This window comes from Symphalangus syndactylus, chromosome 3, assembly GCF_028878055.3.
Source record: "Symphalangus syndactylus isolate Jambi chromosome 3, NHGRI_mSymSyn1-v2.1_pri, whole genome shotgun sequence".
NCBI classification, from domain to species: Eukaryota; Metazoa; Chordata; class Mammalia; order Primates; family Hylobatidae; genus Symphalangus; species Symphalangus syndactylus.
This window is the reverse complement of record NC_072425.2, coordinates 114181331-114201163: the sequence shown is the minus strand read 5'-3', so window position 1 is coordinate 114201163 and position 19833 is coordinate 114181331. Positions and strand designations below refer to the sequence as shown.

The 19833-nt window shown below is 35.6% G+C and overlaps 1 protein-coding gene across 13 annotated transcripts in view; it reads right to left on the bottom strand.

The window, feature by feature from the left end:
• ELAPOR2 (endosome-lysosome associated apoptosis and autophagy regulator family member 2) overlaps nucleotides 1–19833 on the bottom strand; it is a 276913-nt gene that overhangs the window by 120706 nt on the left and 136374 nt on the right. For all 13 annotated transcript variants that reach the window (XM_063634909.1, XM_055272846.2, XM_063634921.1 and 10 more), the window contains 8 exons: nucleotides 13793–13883; nucleotides 13015–13117; nucleotides 9291–9428; nucleotides 7513–7776; nucleotides 6651–6824; nucleotides 4199–4388; nucleotides 2835–2931; nucleotides 2045–2146 (listed from right to left, as the gene is read on the bottom strand). In XM_063634909.1, the coding sequence (XP_063490979.1) occupies nucleotides 2045–2146; nucleotides 2835–2931; nucleotides 4199–4388; nucleotides 6651–6824; nucleotides 7513–7776; nucleotides 9291–9428; nucleotides 13015–13117; nucleotides 13793–13883 (1159 nt within the window). The remainder of the gene's footprint in view (nucleotides 1–2044; nucleotides 2147–2834; nucleotides 2932–4198; nucleotides 4389–6650; nucleotides 6825–7512; nucleotides 7777–9290; nucleotides 9429–13014; nucleotides 13118–13792; nucleotides 13884–19833) is intronic.

Genomic DNA, 19833 nt, shown 5'->3' with positions numbered 1-19833 from the left:
CATGCCATCACTTAACTCCAGGAGACTATTTTCCTTATTACAATCAAAGCATCAGAACGCACCTTACGAGAGTTAGAGTGATGTGTTTCCTAAAGGACAGACCTAATCTTCATTAACATCATCTACTTGAGTTAGAGGCCTGGAGGAGGCTTTGGAAGCTATTCAGGTAGACTCCTAGAGACTAGAGGTTAATTGTTAGGTTCACAAAATGGCCCCCAGATGTGCCGTAGTAAATAGAATAAGCACCTGAACTCAGAACTGTATGGTGGCATATTAGAGAATGATGAAAGACACACGCTTTTATTGCTAGAATCTCTGACCACACCTTTTCTGGCAGGGTGGCTTGCTGCCTTGGTTCCAGCTTGGAGGCTGGCAGAGGGATCCTCCACCACAGGATGCCCTTTTATTATTATTAGGTACTACTCTTGTTGCATCCGTCGCTCACCTTGAACAGGTGAAAAGAATAATTAATTCATAGCTCTATGAGAAGTGGAAACACGCAGTTGGTGAAAAGAGAATGTCAGTGTGCCTTTATGCCCAAAAATAAGCCCAAAATACTGTGTTACTCCTGTAAGTATTTTTAGGATAACAAGTAGTTGAAGCAATGTTTACACCACTGATTTCCAATCCTGATGTGACATAAGCAGGACAGGTTAAAATCTCCCAAGGGTTACTGTGAAACTATCAAAAACAAAATTAACACAAACATTTTCTTTTTAAAAATATATACTTTTGCTAATTTGATAGAGAAAAACATCTGCAAATCAAGCTATGATCCAAAGGTATCTTAACTCAGCAAAGATTAAAAATAAATAATCTGGCTGGGTGCAATGGGTCACACCTATAATCCCAACTCAGCTTGGGAGGCTGAGAAGAGAGAATCGCTTGAGGCTAGGAGTTTGAGACCAGCCTGGGCAATGTAGGGAGTTTCCCATCTCTACAAGAAATTTAAAAATAATAATACTTGGCCGGGCGCGGTGGCTCACGCTTGTAATCCCAGCACTTTGGGAGGCCGAGGCGGGCGGATCACGAGGTCAGGAGATCGAGACCACGGTGAAACCCCGTCTCTACTAAAAATACAAAAAAAAAAAATTAGCCGGGCGTGGTGGTGGGCACTGTAGTCCCAGCTACTCGGAGAGGCTGAGGCAGGAGAATGGCGTGAACCCGGGAGGTGGAGCTTGCAGTGAGCCGAGATCGCGCCACTGCACTCCAGCCTAGGTGAGAGCGCGAGACTCCATCTCAAAAAAAATAATAATAATAATAATAATTTTAAAAATAAAATATAAAGAAATAAATAATCTTCATAGTGAAAAATGAATATCTGAAAAATAAAATTCAGGAGGCATTCAAGTGTCACTCATGCTATTAAAGCAGTCTGTATTTAAGTTGACAATTCTGAGTCTATGAAATTGTTTTCTTGTGTTCCCATCCAAAGTGAACTGCATTATTCAGATCTTCACTATAGAGGGCTATTGCCTTAATGCTAATCTGTGTTAAATGAAGCACATTATGTATTCTATAAGTCAGACTTACCTTGGTGATTCTGCCACCATTAATCAATAAACTGAAGAGCTAGAAATCGATAATACAAATTATCCTGGCCCCCATCCCCTTCCAGAGAAAAAAGCTATGACTCAGAGGTTAGATTACTTAATCTTGATCACCCAGCTAGTTCATTGTTGATCTAGTACCATAATCAGGAAAGCTACTAATCCAGCTCTCAAGGAAATTCAGGCTAAACAATAAAATAAATACAGGGATACAAGCAGTATAATTAATTTTATATTGCTTCAAGAGAATTAGACACTTAACGCAAACAGGACAAGAATATGTCATACAAGAGGGTAGGAAGTATTTAGATTGTACAAGGACCTATTCCTCTTAATACACACTCAGCACATTCCCTACAAAAAAAAAAAAAACCCTACAGATTCTTCTGTTTTCTTTCTGTTTTATGTTCATAGAGAATATGTTTTAAAATAGTAACATTCTGGAGAGTTTTTCTTCCTCATGGCAAACACAAATCATATGGAAATAAGGATACCTGGGGACTGAAATCACTCCTGCTCCAGATTTAGTAGGATTACACCTCATTTTCACAGCAGTTGATCGGCCATTAATACAAGATGTTGTCGCTGTAGAAGACCTATTGTAAGCCAAATAATATTTTTAAAAAACAGATATAATACAGATTACAAAGACAAAAATATGGGAATAATTGCTCTCAGACTTCATGAACAAATGAAAAAGAAAAATGTATTAAAGTTCACTAATTTGCAATTTTAATACAAATTCAGCTCATTTACTTTCATTGCCTATGAAAAGTTGACTACTTTCCCAGGTAAAGTGATACGTTATCATCAAAGTATTTAGTAAAGATATAATTTTAATAAAAATTATAATCAAAAATATTCTTAAGGGAACAAGGACCATATCTACTTAGGCCAATGCCTTGATATGTGAATTATAAATAATGATTGCCTAGACAATGAAATAGAGTCTCTTTATTGCCTAATGTAAATGAATACACACACATGCACACACACACGTAAATGAATACACACACACGCACACACACACGAGAAATTATACAAGGCTTTCAAAATATTCCATGTTTCCTACTTTTTACTATCCTTCATTTAAGAATCAGTTACTAATTATTAAGTATAAACTACATTCTAGGAACGCTCAGGTGACATAATTGATCTTCTCTGCCATAAGAACTCACATTGAGTATATGATTACATACACATAATTATATGAGTATTGGTGTTCCCTATATATAAGTTTCTTTTGGTTAAAATATAGTCAAGGGAAACAGTATCTTCACTTACTTATAAAAGAAATGCACATCTGGTATTTGGCTTGCTGGAACTGGGAACATATCTTCTTTTATATTAATATTTTGCAATGTGGTTTCAACTGTCACTCCTAGATGACATTTAAAAAGAAACTATTAAGCAATATGGAAAATTATTTTTATTTGGTCTCTGTAGAGTTGCATAGAAAATAGCTTTAATGACTGTCATTTTACAATATTTACAGAAATGCTGTATTATATTAATGCATCCATCGTAAAAACAAGAAATTTTCCAAAGTCTCCAGAATGAAAGAGAAAAGATTCTACTCCCTAGTTTTGTAATTTTGCTTAAGTCTTTTCACTTCCCTGGGTCTTGTTGCCTGAATCTAATGCAAGCAGTAATTCGATAATCTATGAAGTTCCTTTCAGTTCTCTAACATCTCAAAAGTCTATTAAAATTTTCATTCTCCAGTGAATTTTATCGAATGAGTTAGGCTACTTTGCTAATACAGCTTTTTACTCATATTCGATACAGACATATTTGACAAAGCAAAAAATTTTGTGCCCTAATAATTTCCAGAAAATAACTCTGAAATTTGCTTAATCTAGTAAGCAGAAAACTAAGGCTTTTTTTCCCCCGCCTCTTGTAAGCAAAATAACAGAGCCAAAACGCAGTAAGAGCAAACTTTGCTTCAGAGTTCCCACTCTGAGCAACCCCCACCCCCCAGTAACTGACCTTGGTGCTGAAAGTCAATGCTAATTTCCTCTGGAGTCTATATTATAGCAATGTTCTCAAATCTGGCCACACATCCGAATCACCTATGAAGCTTGTTAAAACCACAGATTCCTAACCCCCACTGTAGAGATCATAATAAATTTGATACCTAAGAATCACTCATTAGAGAGCTAGATTCTTCAAACTTACCTATGGCTGCCAGGACTACAGAGACAAAAAGGGAACATGAGGAGTGAAACTCAGCACCCTCACCTTTGTTGTTTGTCACCTGCTTCCTTTTGGTATGAGAAAAGGTGATGGAAACTGGTGGCATAGAAATGATTTAGGTGTAGTTGTGTTTGTTTACTATTCTAATGTTGTTTTTAGTTTGGATTTTTAAAATTGGTTTGCCTCTTAAACTTCTAGAAAGTCTGATGACAGGCATAGACCCTCAGAAAATGTCATACTTACATATGAATTAATACATAAATGCAGAAGCTTCTCGGAGACTAATCAATAGTCCCCACTAGTAGGAGTTTTTTAACCATCTTACAAAGTGACAATTTAAAATTACCTGTGGGGGCCTTAATCATCTATAGCAAACACCAATACAATGACAAGTTATCCATAGCATAATTTAAGAATAAATGTATGCATGCATATATGAACCAAAGGAAGCTTACCTAAGAATGTATCTGCCAGAATGATGGATTGTGATGATAAGGCTGCTCGGAAACCCTTACTTTCAGAAGGAATAATTGTTGACTGGCATACAAATGCCCCTACCAAATTTGTGTAATCATCTGACCCTGCCACTATTTCTTTTACTGTAAAGTCTGTTATATTGTTGGTACAGAGAGCCATCTTCTTCCCCTAGGAAAATAAAGTCATAAAAGAAAGGTTTTATTGGATGTCAATCTCTAAACTTAATCTTGGCTAGCTAGTGACCCTAGAAGAGCAGTGGCTCTCTCCTCACTGTAAGGATTCTGATTTAGTTGATCTGGTATGAGGCCTAGCCACCCATCAGTACTTTTTAAAAGCTCTCAAGGAAAGCCCAATATTCAACCAAACTTCAGAGTCTACAGTTATAACAGATACAGTAATTCAAGACTATACTGCTTTTCCCACTACAAGCATCATTTGTGATAAATGAAAGTCATCAAACTTAAGAAAATAAAAGTAATCTATGAAATGTTCAATTCATAGAATAACTGCATGCAAAGAGACCAGAAAACTGCTGATGAAAGCTTCAATGTCAAAGAAAAAGAGTTGGGCTTCCTTTTCCTTTATGACCCTATGTGTAGCAGAAAGGTAACATGAAGGCTAAAGAAGAAAGCACAAAAGTCATACTGCAGCAAAATTCTAGAATAACACCTGAATTCTAAATAGTTGGTCACTACAAGTGTCTTTATTCACCTACTCTTAGTTTCAATGATGTGTATCTGTTCAACTGTACAACAAGTTAAAGAGAATACAGAGATTTGCTTTTTTAACAATTTAGAAAATAATTGGAAGATATAACATAAAAAATGGAAAAATTGTTTAAATATAATATGTTTAAATATACTATAGTCCCACTGCAAAGGACTATAGCTTGCTCCATAATTTCTACAAAGTAAATGTAAAAATAATATAGGAAAACTATTTCATTGGTGTTAGATATAGAGTGTACACAGATGTGTAAAAAGTATAAAAGTTTCTCTTTCTTAATGCAGCTAGCAGACCTAACCTATAAATTTTTCTCCTGCTACCAGACCTTCTGACAACAATAGGCTTTCTCACCAGTATACATTTTTTTACTAGGCTTAAATTAAAATGTTGAAGCCAATAACGAATAATGAAAAAGAACAGAGAAAAGGTACTGGGGAAAGAAAAAGGAAAATAGTGGAAGCTAAAAAGAAACACGAATAAAAAGGAAAGAAAGAGAAGCCAGAGGGGAAGAGAAGAGAAGAGAAGGTGGAAAAAGAGGTAGTGCTAATGTACGATAAGATTGTGATAGAAGTATGGTAGATAATGGAATTAAACTTATTCACTGCTTCCCACAGTATCTGGCACATAACAGGTATTTAATTTATATTTATTGAGTGAACTGAGTAACTAATCTAGTGAGTGTCTTGGATCACCCCAGGTAAAATCAAAACAGGACAACTGTCATACTATGTAAAATTTTATGGATCTTTTTGTTTGAAAACCTCTGTGGTCATCAGATCTCTTTTTGTTTCCTTTGTGCAAAGCTTTGCACAGTATCTCATAATGAAGACAATTGAAAATATAGGAGTTAATATGGGAAGTAACATGGAGGAAATGCCTTATTCTGTTTCTACTCTGTAGGTATATACCTATACATACTTCCCAACCCTAACCTCATATGTCCATTAAAATATTGGGCATCAAACCCCGTCTCTACTAAAAATACAAAAAATTAGCCGGGCGTGGTGGCGGGCGCCTGTAGTCCCAGCTACTCGGAGAGGCTGAGGCAGGAGAATGGCGTGAACCCAGGAGACGGAGCTTGCAGTGAGCCAAGACTGCGCCACTGCACTCCAGCCTGGGTGACACAGCGAGACTCCGTCTCAAAAAAAAAAAAAAAAAAAAAAAAAAAAAAAAAAAAAAAAAAAAAAAAAAAAAAAAAGATTCCTCTTCTTCTCACAGAAAATAAAATCCCATTTGTATGATTTAAGCCCACCTTATCAACTGATATTTGGCCCTGCATGTCTCCTTTTTGTTTTGGACAAACTTCCTCTTGAAAGTCTTTTTCTTTTTAAAACACAAAATTGACAACATAAACAACAGCAAAACTTTCTCAAATAAGTTCTTGCCTAAAAAGAGGTAAGATTGACAACCCTGACCCATTTTTATGAAAACAAAACATCCTCAAAGCACTTACACCATAGCTCCAAGCCTCAGGTTTCAACTGACTGCATAAATGATTTGATATACTGAGAACCAGGCAAAGTTGCCCCTGGTGGAGAAATCTGCCAATATTCTAGGCGGCAATAGAGGATCTAAGCAATCAAACCTCAGTTTCTGACAATTGGTTGATATCCATAGGGAATTTATTGGTCCATTAACACAGAAAATATCAACTCGATCGGAGCTGAAATATAGGTCCATCTCACCTTGACAGCCAGAACTCACCTCATGCCCACATAAACTGATATTGAAGAAATGGAAGTATTTTGTTCCTTTGGAGGTGAAGCTGGGGCCATTCATTAATGAGCCCATACTGCTGAGGTTGCTAAAGTCATAGTGCAAACTCTGATTTTCTTTTTCATGGTAGAAAAAGCAGTCACTATAGCAAACTGAATGGTCCTTTGATTAAAGATAAAGAAACAATATAGCAGGAAAGAAAATATTAGCTGCTACTAAAATGTGTTTGAAAAAAGTTCTAGGTGTAAAAACTATTCCAGTAATTTAGTCTTAGCTATAATACTTTACCATACTAATATAAAGAATTTCTAAACTCTAACTAGATTTTTCTAAACAAAGTTCAGAAAATTCAGAATCTTTTAAAGAGTAAAGTTATCCTCAAGTTTGTTCCTTGTAGAAAGGTATTTTAAGAAATAGCCAAAATTCTGTTACATAAATTTAAACAGACAGTAAAACTGCTTTGTCCTTCACTCATAATATGGCATCAATCTTCGCTATTCAAAATTACAAGAAACACTAGCTGTTCCCAGATGACTGCTATAGCCAGCCTATAGATAGGTAGCTTATTTGCTGTACCTAAACAATACACAAGAAACCAGTTTTAATATTTTGGAAAAGCATTCTTATTTGGGAGCTTTTAACATTTTATGTCACCGTAACTAGTACTTTCATGGCATACAGTAAGTGTTTAATAAATGCAAGAAGGGAGAAAACAGAAATGGTAAGTAGAAAGTCTTATTTCAGAATAAATAGCAACCTCTTAGCTCCCATAGAAACATTAAGGAGAACCCTTGAATTTCTCTATTAAAATGTGCTTTCATGGGGATACCTGAAATGCAGACCCACTTACCTGATTGTTTTTACTCCCAGGCCCACATGGAATACAAGCCTCTTTGCCATAGACCTGATGTATGGACAGGTAGGTGTCAGGTGGACATTCCTTGCACTGGTTGGTTTCTTTCTCAATGTAGTGGCCTGGAGGGCAGGGGACACACGATGAACCCGACTGTTCAGAACCGAGGGCACAGGCACGGCATGAGGACGCCACCCCATCAACTGCATTAGTGGCTGTGATAGAATAAATCTTCACCATGTCATTGATGAACCGTCTATTCTAAAAAAAGAGCAGAAAGTAATGACTTCTGCCTTGGGGCTTAGTTGTACAACCAGATTATGTCTTATGTTGATATCATCAAAATAACTAGAGTGTTCCAGCCTAATAGTTTGTAATTGACAATAGATTAATATCACTGCTATTTGGTTCTTCTTTTAAAAAATCTTAAATCAAGATTTAAGATTAGAAACTAATTTCTGCAATAATATAGTTCCAGCAGTTTTGCCACAATTACTGTGAAATCTGTCACAATTAGTATAAATTAGGATGCAGTTATAGACCTCATACCTAGAAGAACTAGTATAGTTTAAGAGAGGAACAGTTTTCATCTCCCATCATCATTTATTCACATCTTAGCCTAAATCAAATGATACAATAGGATGTTGAAAGTGTGGCAGGGTAGAAATGCCTTGGAATGGGGATTAGAAAATCTTGGAAGACTAGGACCTCTAGTCACACACAAACATTAACTGTGTTAAATCAATGCAAGCACAGCATTTCATTGAGTCTTCCTTTCCTTCTCCAGTCCTTTCCCTAATCAACGTATAGAAAAGATGTGGACTAGAGAGCAAAAACCTGGGTCTTATTATGTTTTTCCTTCTTGTAACACTATGTCACTTTAAGGTCTGGTTTTAATTAAGCAGTGGGCATCACTCTATCGGTACAGAGCAGTGTTACTCCAGACTACTTAATGCCCTTGTCTGGGACAAAGATAAATGGAAGGCAAGGAAAGATTCCACAGCATGTTCACGCCCCACAGGATGGTAATCTTAACCTTCATAAGGAATAACTGGAGTCAAGTACAATCTGGGGAATTTATTCCCCACTGAAAGCCTGAAGAGAAGAAGAGAAAATGCCATACATTTGCCACCATAGCATTACGGCCACTTTTGAACAAGTGGTTTATCTTGTTCTCACCTTGGGAAGGTTACATCTATAGAGATCCACAAAATAAGTCCTGCTACTATTGAAACATATGGTACAATGGAATATACTTAGGGGAGGAATAGGTCTATTCTGGCAGGGAAAATAAAAGAAAGGAAATGATTTTGTGTGTTAGCTCAATGGTGGGTACATACACATTCTCCAGGCTGTAAAAGGAAATATTACTGTAATGAAAAAATAAAATGACACTAGTTAATGGCTCTTAAACATCAGATGACTCAGATGAAGACGAAGAAAGTTGCCCATCTTCACAAAGCCTCAGAAAGCTTTAAAAACAAGTTATTTTTAGAGAACTGCAAAATTAGATTTTCCTTCTCATAAGTTTCCAAAAACTGTATTTGTTCAGAGTGAAGAACAATTCAAAGACACGTTGTTATTTTATTCCATACATTCTTACTCTCAAAAAATAAAAATTATCATTTTATACCACCGACTCAATAACCAGATTATTCATTCTATATTTTTTAAAAAGCAGTCTTTTCTTCCAAATTTGAGTTATCACTTTGTATGCATCTCCACAAGGGGGCATCATTAGTGTGTTTAAAAAAAAAAAAGTGCTTGGAACTTACATCTTGACCCTGATTAGTTCTCTGGAATGCCCATGTAAATGTAAAAGTTGCATTCTTGAAGATGATATGGGTGTAAGCTTGTTTTTCTTTGGTTCCACCCCATGATTCTACCACATTCGTACTTTTTCTATTAATATCCTAAAACATAGTGGAAAAAATATATTCAAATAAAGCACAAACTCAACAATAATATACCTGTGCATATATTACAAATGTATTCATATTTAAAGTAACCCCATTAGAGTTTATGACTACAAACAGAGCATGTAATCCCAGAACTCTTAAAATTTGCCTTCGAGTCTGCACAGGCACCTCACTCAGTAATCACAATATATCAACCACATTGTTCATATAACTTGAAAGACGTCTGAAATAATAATATGTTTAAGGGTTGGATTTTTTTTGTTTTTATTGTCTATTTTTGTTTCATGTGTGTGATCTGGCTTGGGATATATACTTAGAAGAGGAAACATAACTCCTCAAACTTCTTACAATAAACTTCTAAAATTATCATTGAATGGAAAGGCTTCCAATTCTTTATCTTTTTCCTTCAGAGATTCTGATACGGAGCTCTTACATAGGAATTCCAAGTTCCCCTGAATTATACTTGCAAGTTCCAGGGTTACTTTACCCAAGTGCATGTTAAGCAGAATGTTATTTTATGTTCATGAAATCCTCTCTTGCTTATACTTGACTTCCAAAAGGTTTAGTTTATATTTTATTTCTTATTTAACGAAATTCAAGATAATATTAAAATCACACAAATTTGTGATATTCCAACTGATATGCTGTCATTAACATGACTAGAAAGAAAACATTAATAAGTTGACCAGATAATGTAACACACATCTAATTTATATAAAAAGAAAACCAAGCCTAAACCCTGAATTTTCTAATTTTCCTGGCAGAAATCCTGATAGATCACTTAGGAATTTGGATGGGCTTCCATTAGTTATCTGGGATGCTGGCAATAAGGCTTCATGAGCTCAAGACAAGTCTCTTTGTTTTTCATCCTTTGATAATACAGGAATCAAACATGTGATAAAGTAACCAAATATGCTCTAAAGAGACACATCCTGAGTTCATACCACAGATAGGAATAACAGAAAATGCTTATCATACATTATAGAAATCCTCATGTAACCAAACAATGAAATCATCATTCCCAAAAAGCAGTTCATAATATATTGATAGTGCTTCATTAAACATCATTATGGGTTACAATAATTGAAATTTAATGCATTAGTGCACATAATACCACCTTACATTTGTGAAGCACTACATGATATTCAAAGAATTTTATATATTATTTAGAGATCTCCAAAAGTCGTGTGAGAAGATCAAATCACACAAAAAGGAAAGAAAATGGCAGACTTTGCTAAAAGCCGAATGCTCTAGGATTGATTCCTCAATACAAATATCATAAGATCCCTACTCTCAGGGATGCCTGGTCAAGTGAGAGAGACAAAAACATAAATAAGTTCACATAATTAAAGCAGGGATTTTTCAAAGGGTTTTAGAAGCACACTGGAGAGAGTGGCTAACTTGACTGAAAGGAGTAAGAGAGAGCTTCTGAGAAAAGGTGAAGTTTGAGCTGCTACTGAAGTATGATTGGAGTTCACCAGATAAAACAACAAAAGGAAAAATGTCATTCTAGCTTAGAGTGTCAACACATAGGGAATGAAAAAGTACAGAGTGTTCCACTAACACCAACAAATTCAGGTGACTAAACAAAGGTGAGTCATAAAAGCAGGTTTGGAAACAGAGGCTGGAGAAAGAATACAAAGAACCATAGAGATGCCATGTTACAGAATCTGAAGTATATTCAGAGGCCATTGGTTCTTAAACTCTAAAGTATTTCAGAACCATCCTCAATGCTTGCTAAAATACAGACTGCTGTGACCACAGAGTTTTTCATTCAGTGAGACTAAGCTGAGACACAGAAATGTGCATTTCTAACAATTTCCAAGAGGATCCAGGTGGTGCTGCTCCAGGGGCCACACTTTAAGACTCATTGCTATAGGCCATAAAAAGCACCAAGGGAAGGGATAGCTTTGTTGTTCATGCCTCTACTGTTGAATTTTGGGTTGTTTTCTTTGTTTCATTTCATTTTCGAGACAGGGCCTGTTGCCCAGGCTGCAGTGTAGTGGCATGATCATGACTAACTGCAGTCTCAACCTCCCAGGCTCAGGTGATTCTCCCATCTCAAACTCCAAAGTAGCTAGGATTAAAGGCATGCACCATTGTGGCCAGCTAACTTTTTTTTTTTTTTTTTGGTAGAGATGAGGTTTTCCCATGTTGCCCAGGCTGCTCTCAAACACCTGGACTCAAACAATCCACCCACCTCAGCTTCCCAAAGTGCTGGGATTACAGAAGTGAGCCATCACGCCAGCCTCTACTGTTGTTTTTATGTTTAAGGATAATTTTGGCTGGGCACGGTGACTCACACCTGTAATCCCAGCACTTTGGGAGGCCAAAGTGGGCAGATGACCTGAGGTCAGGAGTTTGAGACCAGCCTGGCCAACATGGTGAAACCTCATCTCTACTAAAAATATAAAAATTAGCTAGACGTATGGTGCATGCCTGTAAATCCAGCTACTCAGAAGACTGAGGCAGGAGAATCACTTGAACTCAGGAGGCAGAGGTTGCAGTGAGCCAAGATCGCACCACTGCACTCCAGCCTGGGCAACGGAGTGAGACTTCGTCTCCAGAAAGAAAAAAAAATAATTTTGACGACAGTATAGATGAAAGAGTAGAGATGAGAAGAATGTATAGGAGACTACTGAATAATCCAGTTAAGAGATAATATTAGTCTGCATTTCAGCAATGGCACTGAGTATGAGAAGAACAGACTAAAGAAATAAGGAGGCAGACTTGGGAGAATTGAAGACTTGTGGGTTGTGATATAGATGGCTATATTGAAGATTATTCATGATCTTTTACTGCTACAAAGTCGATACTTTTTTCAGAAAAAAAGTCTGCCTTCATTGACGCTATCAGTAATCACAAATAAATGTTTAAGTCTCCTCACATTTTGCATATCACGGAGAAAACTGTTAATAAACTGTTAACTGGCTACTAAAAGGTCATTGGGAAAAAAAACACAAAAACAAAGCAGGTCTGTGAAGTAACTATTTAATTGTAATCTTAAACTCTTAGCCAACAACCTTCTAAATCTCACATAAGGTCTTAGTAAATTTCATGGTGATACTTTCCTCAAGCTAAGAGTAGAGATTTGTATGACATCTAGAAAAGAAATGGGCAAAATTATGACATGAGCATAGTAGTCTTTTTCTAAATGCTCTCTTCTCAATGTTCTACATCTCCATTATTTTCTGCCCTTACTTATTAGTACAATGTTTTTTCCTTCTGGATAGTTTGAATAGCTGAATGGTTATCAGGGGAGAATTTTCATTCTGCTGGTGACACTTTTATGAAGGAATTTTTTTTACCGGATTAATATTCCCTGGCCTCTATCAGTCACCCGGGCTCCCTCACTTAGTCTTTCCCATGAGGAATAAACACTTTATTTGTGGACTTCATTGCACAATTCTTAATTACTTCTTTAGATATTTTTTAATGTTTGTGAAAGGTGCTAAGAATAGCAAAAAAAAAAAAAAAAAAAAAAAAGGAATTCTTATCCCAACTTGCCACAGATAAATTTACACTTGAAGGAGAATGCTAAGCTCAGAAATCTGCCTTTGAAAGCCGCCCGTCCACTTACCACCATGAAGTACAAAACACAGTCCGCTGAACAGAGGGTCTCAAAGACAAATGTTATTCTTCCTAGTTCAGAACCCGTGGCTCCAGTCATAGATGTTAGTGGTCTATTTGACAGATTAAAATGGCAATATTTGTAGTATGTTCTAAATACAATTTAGAATAAAATTAAGCCACTATTTTTATTAAACTAAAAGCCATGCTCTTCTCTTCCTCTAATCTACCGCTTCCCTCACCCACAACTCCTTCCTCACTTAATCCTACCTGTCCACACTCTTTGTAGACATTGAGTCCACATAACCATGGTAATATGCTTGAACCTCTTGCTGTAAATGATACCATCCATCCTAAAGGAAAAGACTCCTACTGGGTAATTTCAACACGGGGAACTAAAACGAAATGGGATTAAGAAATTTCTAACATGCTATTTTACCAAGAGAACTGAGAAAAAATAGATAAATACATCAAAAGATACTCCTGCAAACAACTTGGACTGACCTCTTCATTAAGCATCCAAGAATCAAAGTTACTGTAGCATTTGGACACACTATTGTTTAAATTTTTCAGCTTTATCTAAGTAATATATAACTAACATTTATAGTTTCTCAATCACTAATTCTACAGATATTCTTCAATATAATACATTACCCTGTGACAGTTTGTTATTTACTAAGTATTTTTGTAATATTAACATATTCCATAAAGTAGCCCTACTTCTTTATTTCTGTGGGGAAACAGGTGTGAGGATTCTTACAGAAAAGAATTAGAATTGTTTTCCTTACTTAAATCCTGGGACATGCAAGTTTAAGATCAGGTAATCATTGTCAGAACCTCCAGCCCCACTCTGGATATGATCTCCAGCCACCTCCCAACCTAGAAGTAATAAAAGTCATTTTTATTAATAAAAATTCCATTAATGATTTCCAACAATCTGTTTAAATAAGATAAAAGTAAGAATAAGCATTAGTGTTTCTGTTCAAAGTTAGAAATGCTACAAATGAATTCCCTATTTTTAATCACAGTTGCAAATTTCATGCCAAGGTAGATGTTCCAAGAGGAACCAAGCAACACATTATTTTGAATAAAAGATACTTAATGGGATAACAACAGTTTTCTCAATGAAGCATGATTTGTATTTTAGCTAGAACAGATGGTCTCTATCTACTCTAATATATTGAGATGAACAATCCTAGTCTTCAGGCAACCAATGTGCAATAGAAACTTCAAATTACTTAATAGAAAAGATTTGGGATCTGAGGTTCACTCTTATAGTTTGCTGTATTGTTGTTCCCTAATTCAACCCCTGTTCTGCATTCATTCATTTATTCAACTAGCATTTACTGAGTGCCAAGAACTATGACATGCACTGGGATAGGAAGATAAGACAAAGTCCCCCTCACTGAGGAGTCAGTAGAACATGAGAGACAGACACACACAACTGTCAACAGTATAGAGCTGTGCACAGAGAACCATTATGAGGTCCATCTTCTGCAAAGTAACAATCAATATAAACTGAAATGGCCACAGTACAATGAGGAAGAGAGGCCTCTCCAAAATAACATCAAGCAAGGTTATTAATTAATGGCAATACCTCAGCACTGGCATTTCCATCTCTAAAGAAAATATCAGTATCTGCTACTGCAAGAGGTATAAGAGAGAAACTAAAGAAGAGGCTGGTTCAGTGCTAGACTGACTTGGCGATTTTTGAAATGCTATAATCAACAATTTATACAGAGGTAATATGTTGACTATACATCAATCAAGCTAGTCTTAAAAATAGTATGTACTAATCTACATACTTATAAGAGAGATGTTCATTGTTTGGCTATCTAATGTGGTTGAAAAGAGAGATAAGCAGGTATAGAATTCTAAGAGTTGAATAGCCATAAAACAGTCTGACCCAGTGGGACAACAGGCCCTTGACTGCAGTGTAAGCAATATGAGAGGCACTTAGGTTTAAAGAGACTGTAAACTTGCAATGGGGATAAAAAGCAGAAGGATATTCCCACATGGAGCAATTCTATACCAAGAAAGGGAGGACTTTATGAAATGTTTCTCTCAGAACAACTCCTAGTGTTCAGAAATGCCATGAGGAGGGATAGAATAGCAGGGAAGGGCAGAGAAAAGAAGGCAGTACAAGGATGGTAAAAAGAGCTAAGTTTGGAGGATTAATACCCCCGCAGGAGGAAACAAATATTTCCCATGTTTGAATATCACTTGTTGAGAGTTCCCCAATGTCCTCCACTTTTTTCTCTGTCCTGAGAAACAGAGTGTCTTGACCCCTTTGAGACCTGGCCAGCGGCATGTCCTCTCCATTACCTGCAGGCTTGACCCCAAGCCAGGGCCTTGAACATTCCTAGGCACTGATAGACGTGTTTAGGTTGTTGTCTAAAATACTGAAAGAAACTAGCCTCAGCCTTGAGCCAAACTCCTCAAACCCTGATCTCAACTCTACAACCCAACTCCCCTCATTCCAGACACACCTCAGCAGAACATTCCTTGTCTTACTGTCCATTATGAGGTATGCTACAGGCCCCTCTGTAGGTAAATTCCCCTAATAAATGCTTTGGACTGATCACTGTGGTATTTAGTGCTTCTTTTGTTGAAATCCCAACTGGCCCTGTCTCAGGACAGTTTAGGGAAGTACCTTTTGGGAGCACCCCTGCCAGCCACTTTTGGAGCAACTCCAGCCACAGGTTTGGCTGAACAGAACACTTGTTGTTATGCGTTGACTATGTCCCTAAGAAAAGATATGTTGAAATCCCCACCACCAATACCCATAAATGGGACCTTATTTGGAAATAAAGACTCCATAGATATAATCAAGTTAAGATGAGGTTATTAGGATGGGCCTTAATCCAAAATGACTGGTGTCCTTATGAGGGGAGGAAAATACGGTCACAGACGTAGACACACAGGGAGAGGATCATTTGAAGACACAGAGACACACAGACCCAGAGGGAGGACGGCCCTGTGAAGATGGAGGCAGAGACTAGAGTTATGCTGTCACAAGTAAAGGAATTCCCGGGGCTACCAGAAGCTAGAAAAGGCAAGAAGGGATATTCCCCTAAAGGCTTCAGAGAGAACATAGCCCTGCCAACACCTTGATTTCAGACTTCTGGCCTCTAGAACTCTGAGAGAATACTTTTCTGTTGTTTGAAGCCACCTAGTTTGTGGCACTCTGTTGCAGGAGCCCTAAGAAATTAAACACTCATGATACCCTTAGCAGGAAAAACACCAAAGAGAAGAAATAAAAGAATCTACTGCTCTGAACCCCCTGACTCAGAACTCCAGACTGCCAACGTGAGAGCAGAGCTGTATGTGGAAAGACACACGCAGGGTAATGTACTGGACAAGAAAAGCAGGAGGACAATGGCGTCAAAGGGAAACCAGATGGCTATTATCAATATAAGTGCCCTAAGGGATAAACCATTGCTATCCAATTGAGAAATATGTGAGCCACACCTGTGAGTTTAAATGTTCCAAGGACATTTTATAATGTAAAAAGAAAGAAGTGAAATTTTAATATATTTTATTTAACCCAATATACACAGAATATCATAATTTTGACATGTCATCAATATAAAAATTAAGATTTTTTTTTCATATCAACCAGGGCATACCAAAGTCAGTAGAAAACCTAGGAAATACTGCCTTTTACTGTATCCTAGTTGTTATTTTTATCCTTTCTCAAGCATAAAAACTATATGGAACAGTGTCAACCAGAATGTTGATTTCAAAAACATTTACTTCTAACCTAACACCTAACAGCTATTATAATTTTTATACATTCCCTTCTAGTCTTTGTCCATAGGCACAGTTTAATAATGGTATACATAATTTTGTATTTTCTTTTTTCCATAAGAGTGAATCTCATATTTTCCATGTTTCTATGTATATTTTATATTTTAAGATTATTTTGTATTTAAAAATCATACTTATATTCATCATAAAAATTTTAAATTTTAAAGAAAAATTTAAAAGTTGAAACCTAAAATTACTTATAACTTCATTACCTAGAAAAAAAACACCATTAACATGCAGTGATGTTTCTTTTCACTTTCTATCAATGCATACATGTTTTTACATCACTGAGCTTTTATTATAGATAATTTTGTATCATGCTTTTGTAAATTAACATTATTTCATAAGCACTTTTATAAATATTTCATAAACATGTTAATGACTGAAATAACATTTTATTATTCAGCTAAATATAATTTGCACAATTCACCAAATCGCTCCCACTAGAGGACTTACCTACTATTGATTACACACCCATTTTAACCATTTGGTTTGTTTTTACCTTTAAGTAACATAATATAAACTATAATAAACATATTTTTGTAAAGCTTTTCTGTATATTCAATATTTTTCTAAAAAGGAATACCAATAAAAGAGTTATTGAGTCAAATGAATATATTTTTAAATCAATATTCTATGTTACTATTCTGATTTTGAAAGCAATGAGTGTCTATAAGGCATATTAAATACAGTAAACCAAATTTAAAAATAAAGTAATTCATATTTCACATAAACCTCCCATCTCCAAGGAATAGCCTTTTAACATTCTTTTTAGTATTTGTCTAGTGTATACTTTTAAAATATATAACTTAGATTTTACTATATAATCTATTTTCTGTTTTTCTTTCATTTAGCATGGTCTTCTGATTTTTCTAATCATCATTCTATCAAAAATATTACCCCCTTGAGGTAAACAGCAATTAGTTAACGGGTGCAAAAATACAGTTAAATACAAGAAATAAGATCTAGTGTTCAATATACAGTAGGGTGTAGTTAGTAATTTTTTGTGTTATTCAAAATAGCTAGAAGAATTAGAATGTCTCCAACATTAAAAAGATTAATGTTTGAGATGATAATATCCCATTACCCTTATTTGATCATTCCACATTTTAGAATATATCAAAATATCACATGTACCTCCAAAATATATAAAACTATTATGTATCATTAAAAAACCACTAAAAATCCTCTGCACATCTAATTTTAACAACTTAAAAATGTTACATAGCTATATCATAATTTTATTTAACCATACCCCATTATTGAAAATTTAGTTTGTTTTCTATTTTTCACTCTTATAAATAACTCTAAAATTAATATTTTTGTGCGTAATTTTTCTTTATATCACACTGTTTCCTTGGTATAATCCTCATAAGCGGTATTTCTGGCCTGGAGAATAGGAACCTTCTAAATTTCTGAAACATTGCCAAATTGTTTTCTGTACAACTTGCACATAATGATTGCATAATATTTCATTCCATTAGGGTAATATAACTTTTGTAAACATTATCCTATTTTCGGATATTTCAATTATTTCAATTTTTGTTGTTATAGATAAAGCCCAATGAACATCTTCATGAATAAAAACTAACTTGTCTCCAGCTTTGAATTCCTCTTAGGCAAAATTTTAGCACATGAAGATTTACTTCTACATACCTGTTCTGTAAGTGTGTGAAAATCAGACCAAGACTACATGAATCTCAAAGCACTCCAAATCATACAGTCAAGTTGGTCAAAGCACACTTGCTTTAACTCCATGCCCTAGTGGGTGACTATCCCAGGGGACAGGCTGCCCCTGTGCCTCTCCATTTCACCCTCGTTCTTGTGAGTGCTGCTCCTCACAAGGTTGGCTACTGGACCAGCCAGTCACAAAATATACATCACCTTTTATCTTTGTAGTTTTTACATTACTGTTTACCATTTCAATGCCACACACTAATACTGCAGAGATTTATACTTTTCATTTAATCATTGATCATTACTGAAAACTAAGCAAAATTTAAAAATAGACTCTCAGTAAATGAGTAAGCAAGTGGGTAAATCAAGTATTTCCAGAGTTTAAGCTATGAATAATTCCTCTATAAGATCCTATTAAAGTTTCAGATAATCTTTACTAGTAAGTGAATACACACACACACACACACATACACACAAACGTATTAGTCCTTTTATAGAGTTATTCTATACCCTTGCCTTCCCAATCTTATTTTCCTAATTGGTCTTAATTTTCTTAATTTAAAATTCAATTATAGGACATTTTAGGAAAAAAAAAACCTTCACAGTCAGGTAACAGCTATTATATCTTATTCTTCTTCTCTCTGAGGACTTTTTAAGTGGGATTATTGGTAAATAAAGAAGACTAGCTCACATTTAATATATATACCGAGGCTTTGTCTTTTCGTCTTTCACTCATCTGTTTAACATTATTCAAAGACCTATTTGTCAATCTCTGTGCTCGTGTATACACCTCACTTCCTATGACTCAAGCTTTTTTTTTGAATAGATATTGATTTAAAACATATGTATTAAAAAGCACACACATACGTGTTTACAATAATTAAACATAATATAGAGAAAAGTGAGCAGATAAAAAATGCCAGTGAGGTTATAAGTAAAGGATGCATTTTAGTGTAAAGGTCTGTTATATACAATACCTACCCCTAGCATCAAGTTTAAAAATACATATATTCATTCAACCATCACATACTGCAGAGCGAGTAAATTCCAAGCCCTCTAGGCACTTAAAAGGTAAGAGCAAATACAATTCAACAACTGTTCTGTAGAACTCTGCCACATTTTCAAACTTTCAATAGGTAGAATTCATATATACTTTGTAAATACAATCATAGACTTGACAGGCAAGGGGAATTTGAAGTTAGTTAACCCCTCACCAGGGCACAGTGCTGAGCCAGACTAATCAAGACAGAAATCCATCATGCTACTCTTTAAAATGGTAAAGAACATAGATTTCATCACCCTCCTTGGTAAATCTATTCTGGCATTTATACCCATAAATGAT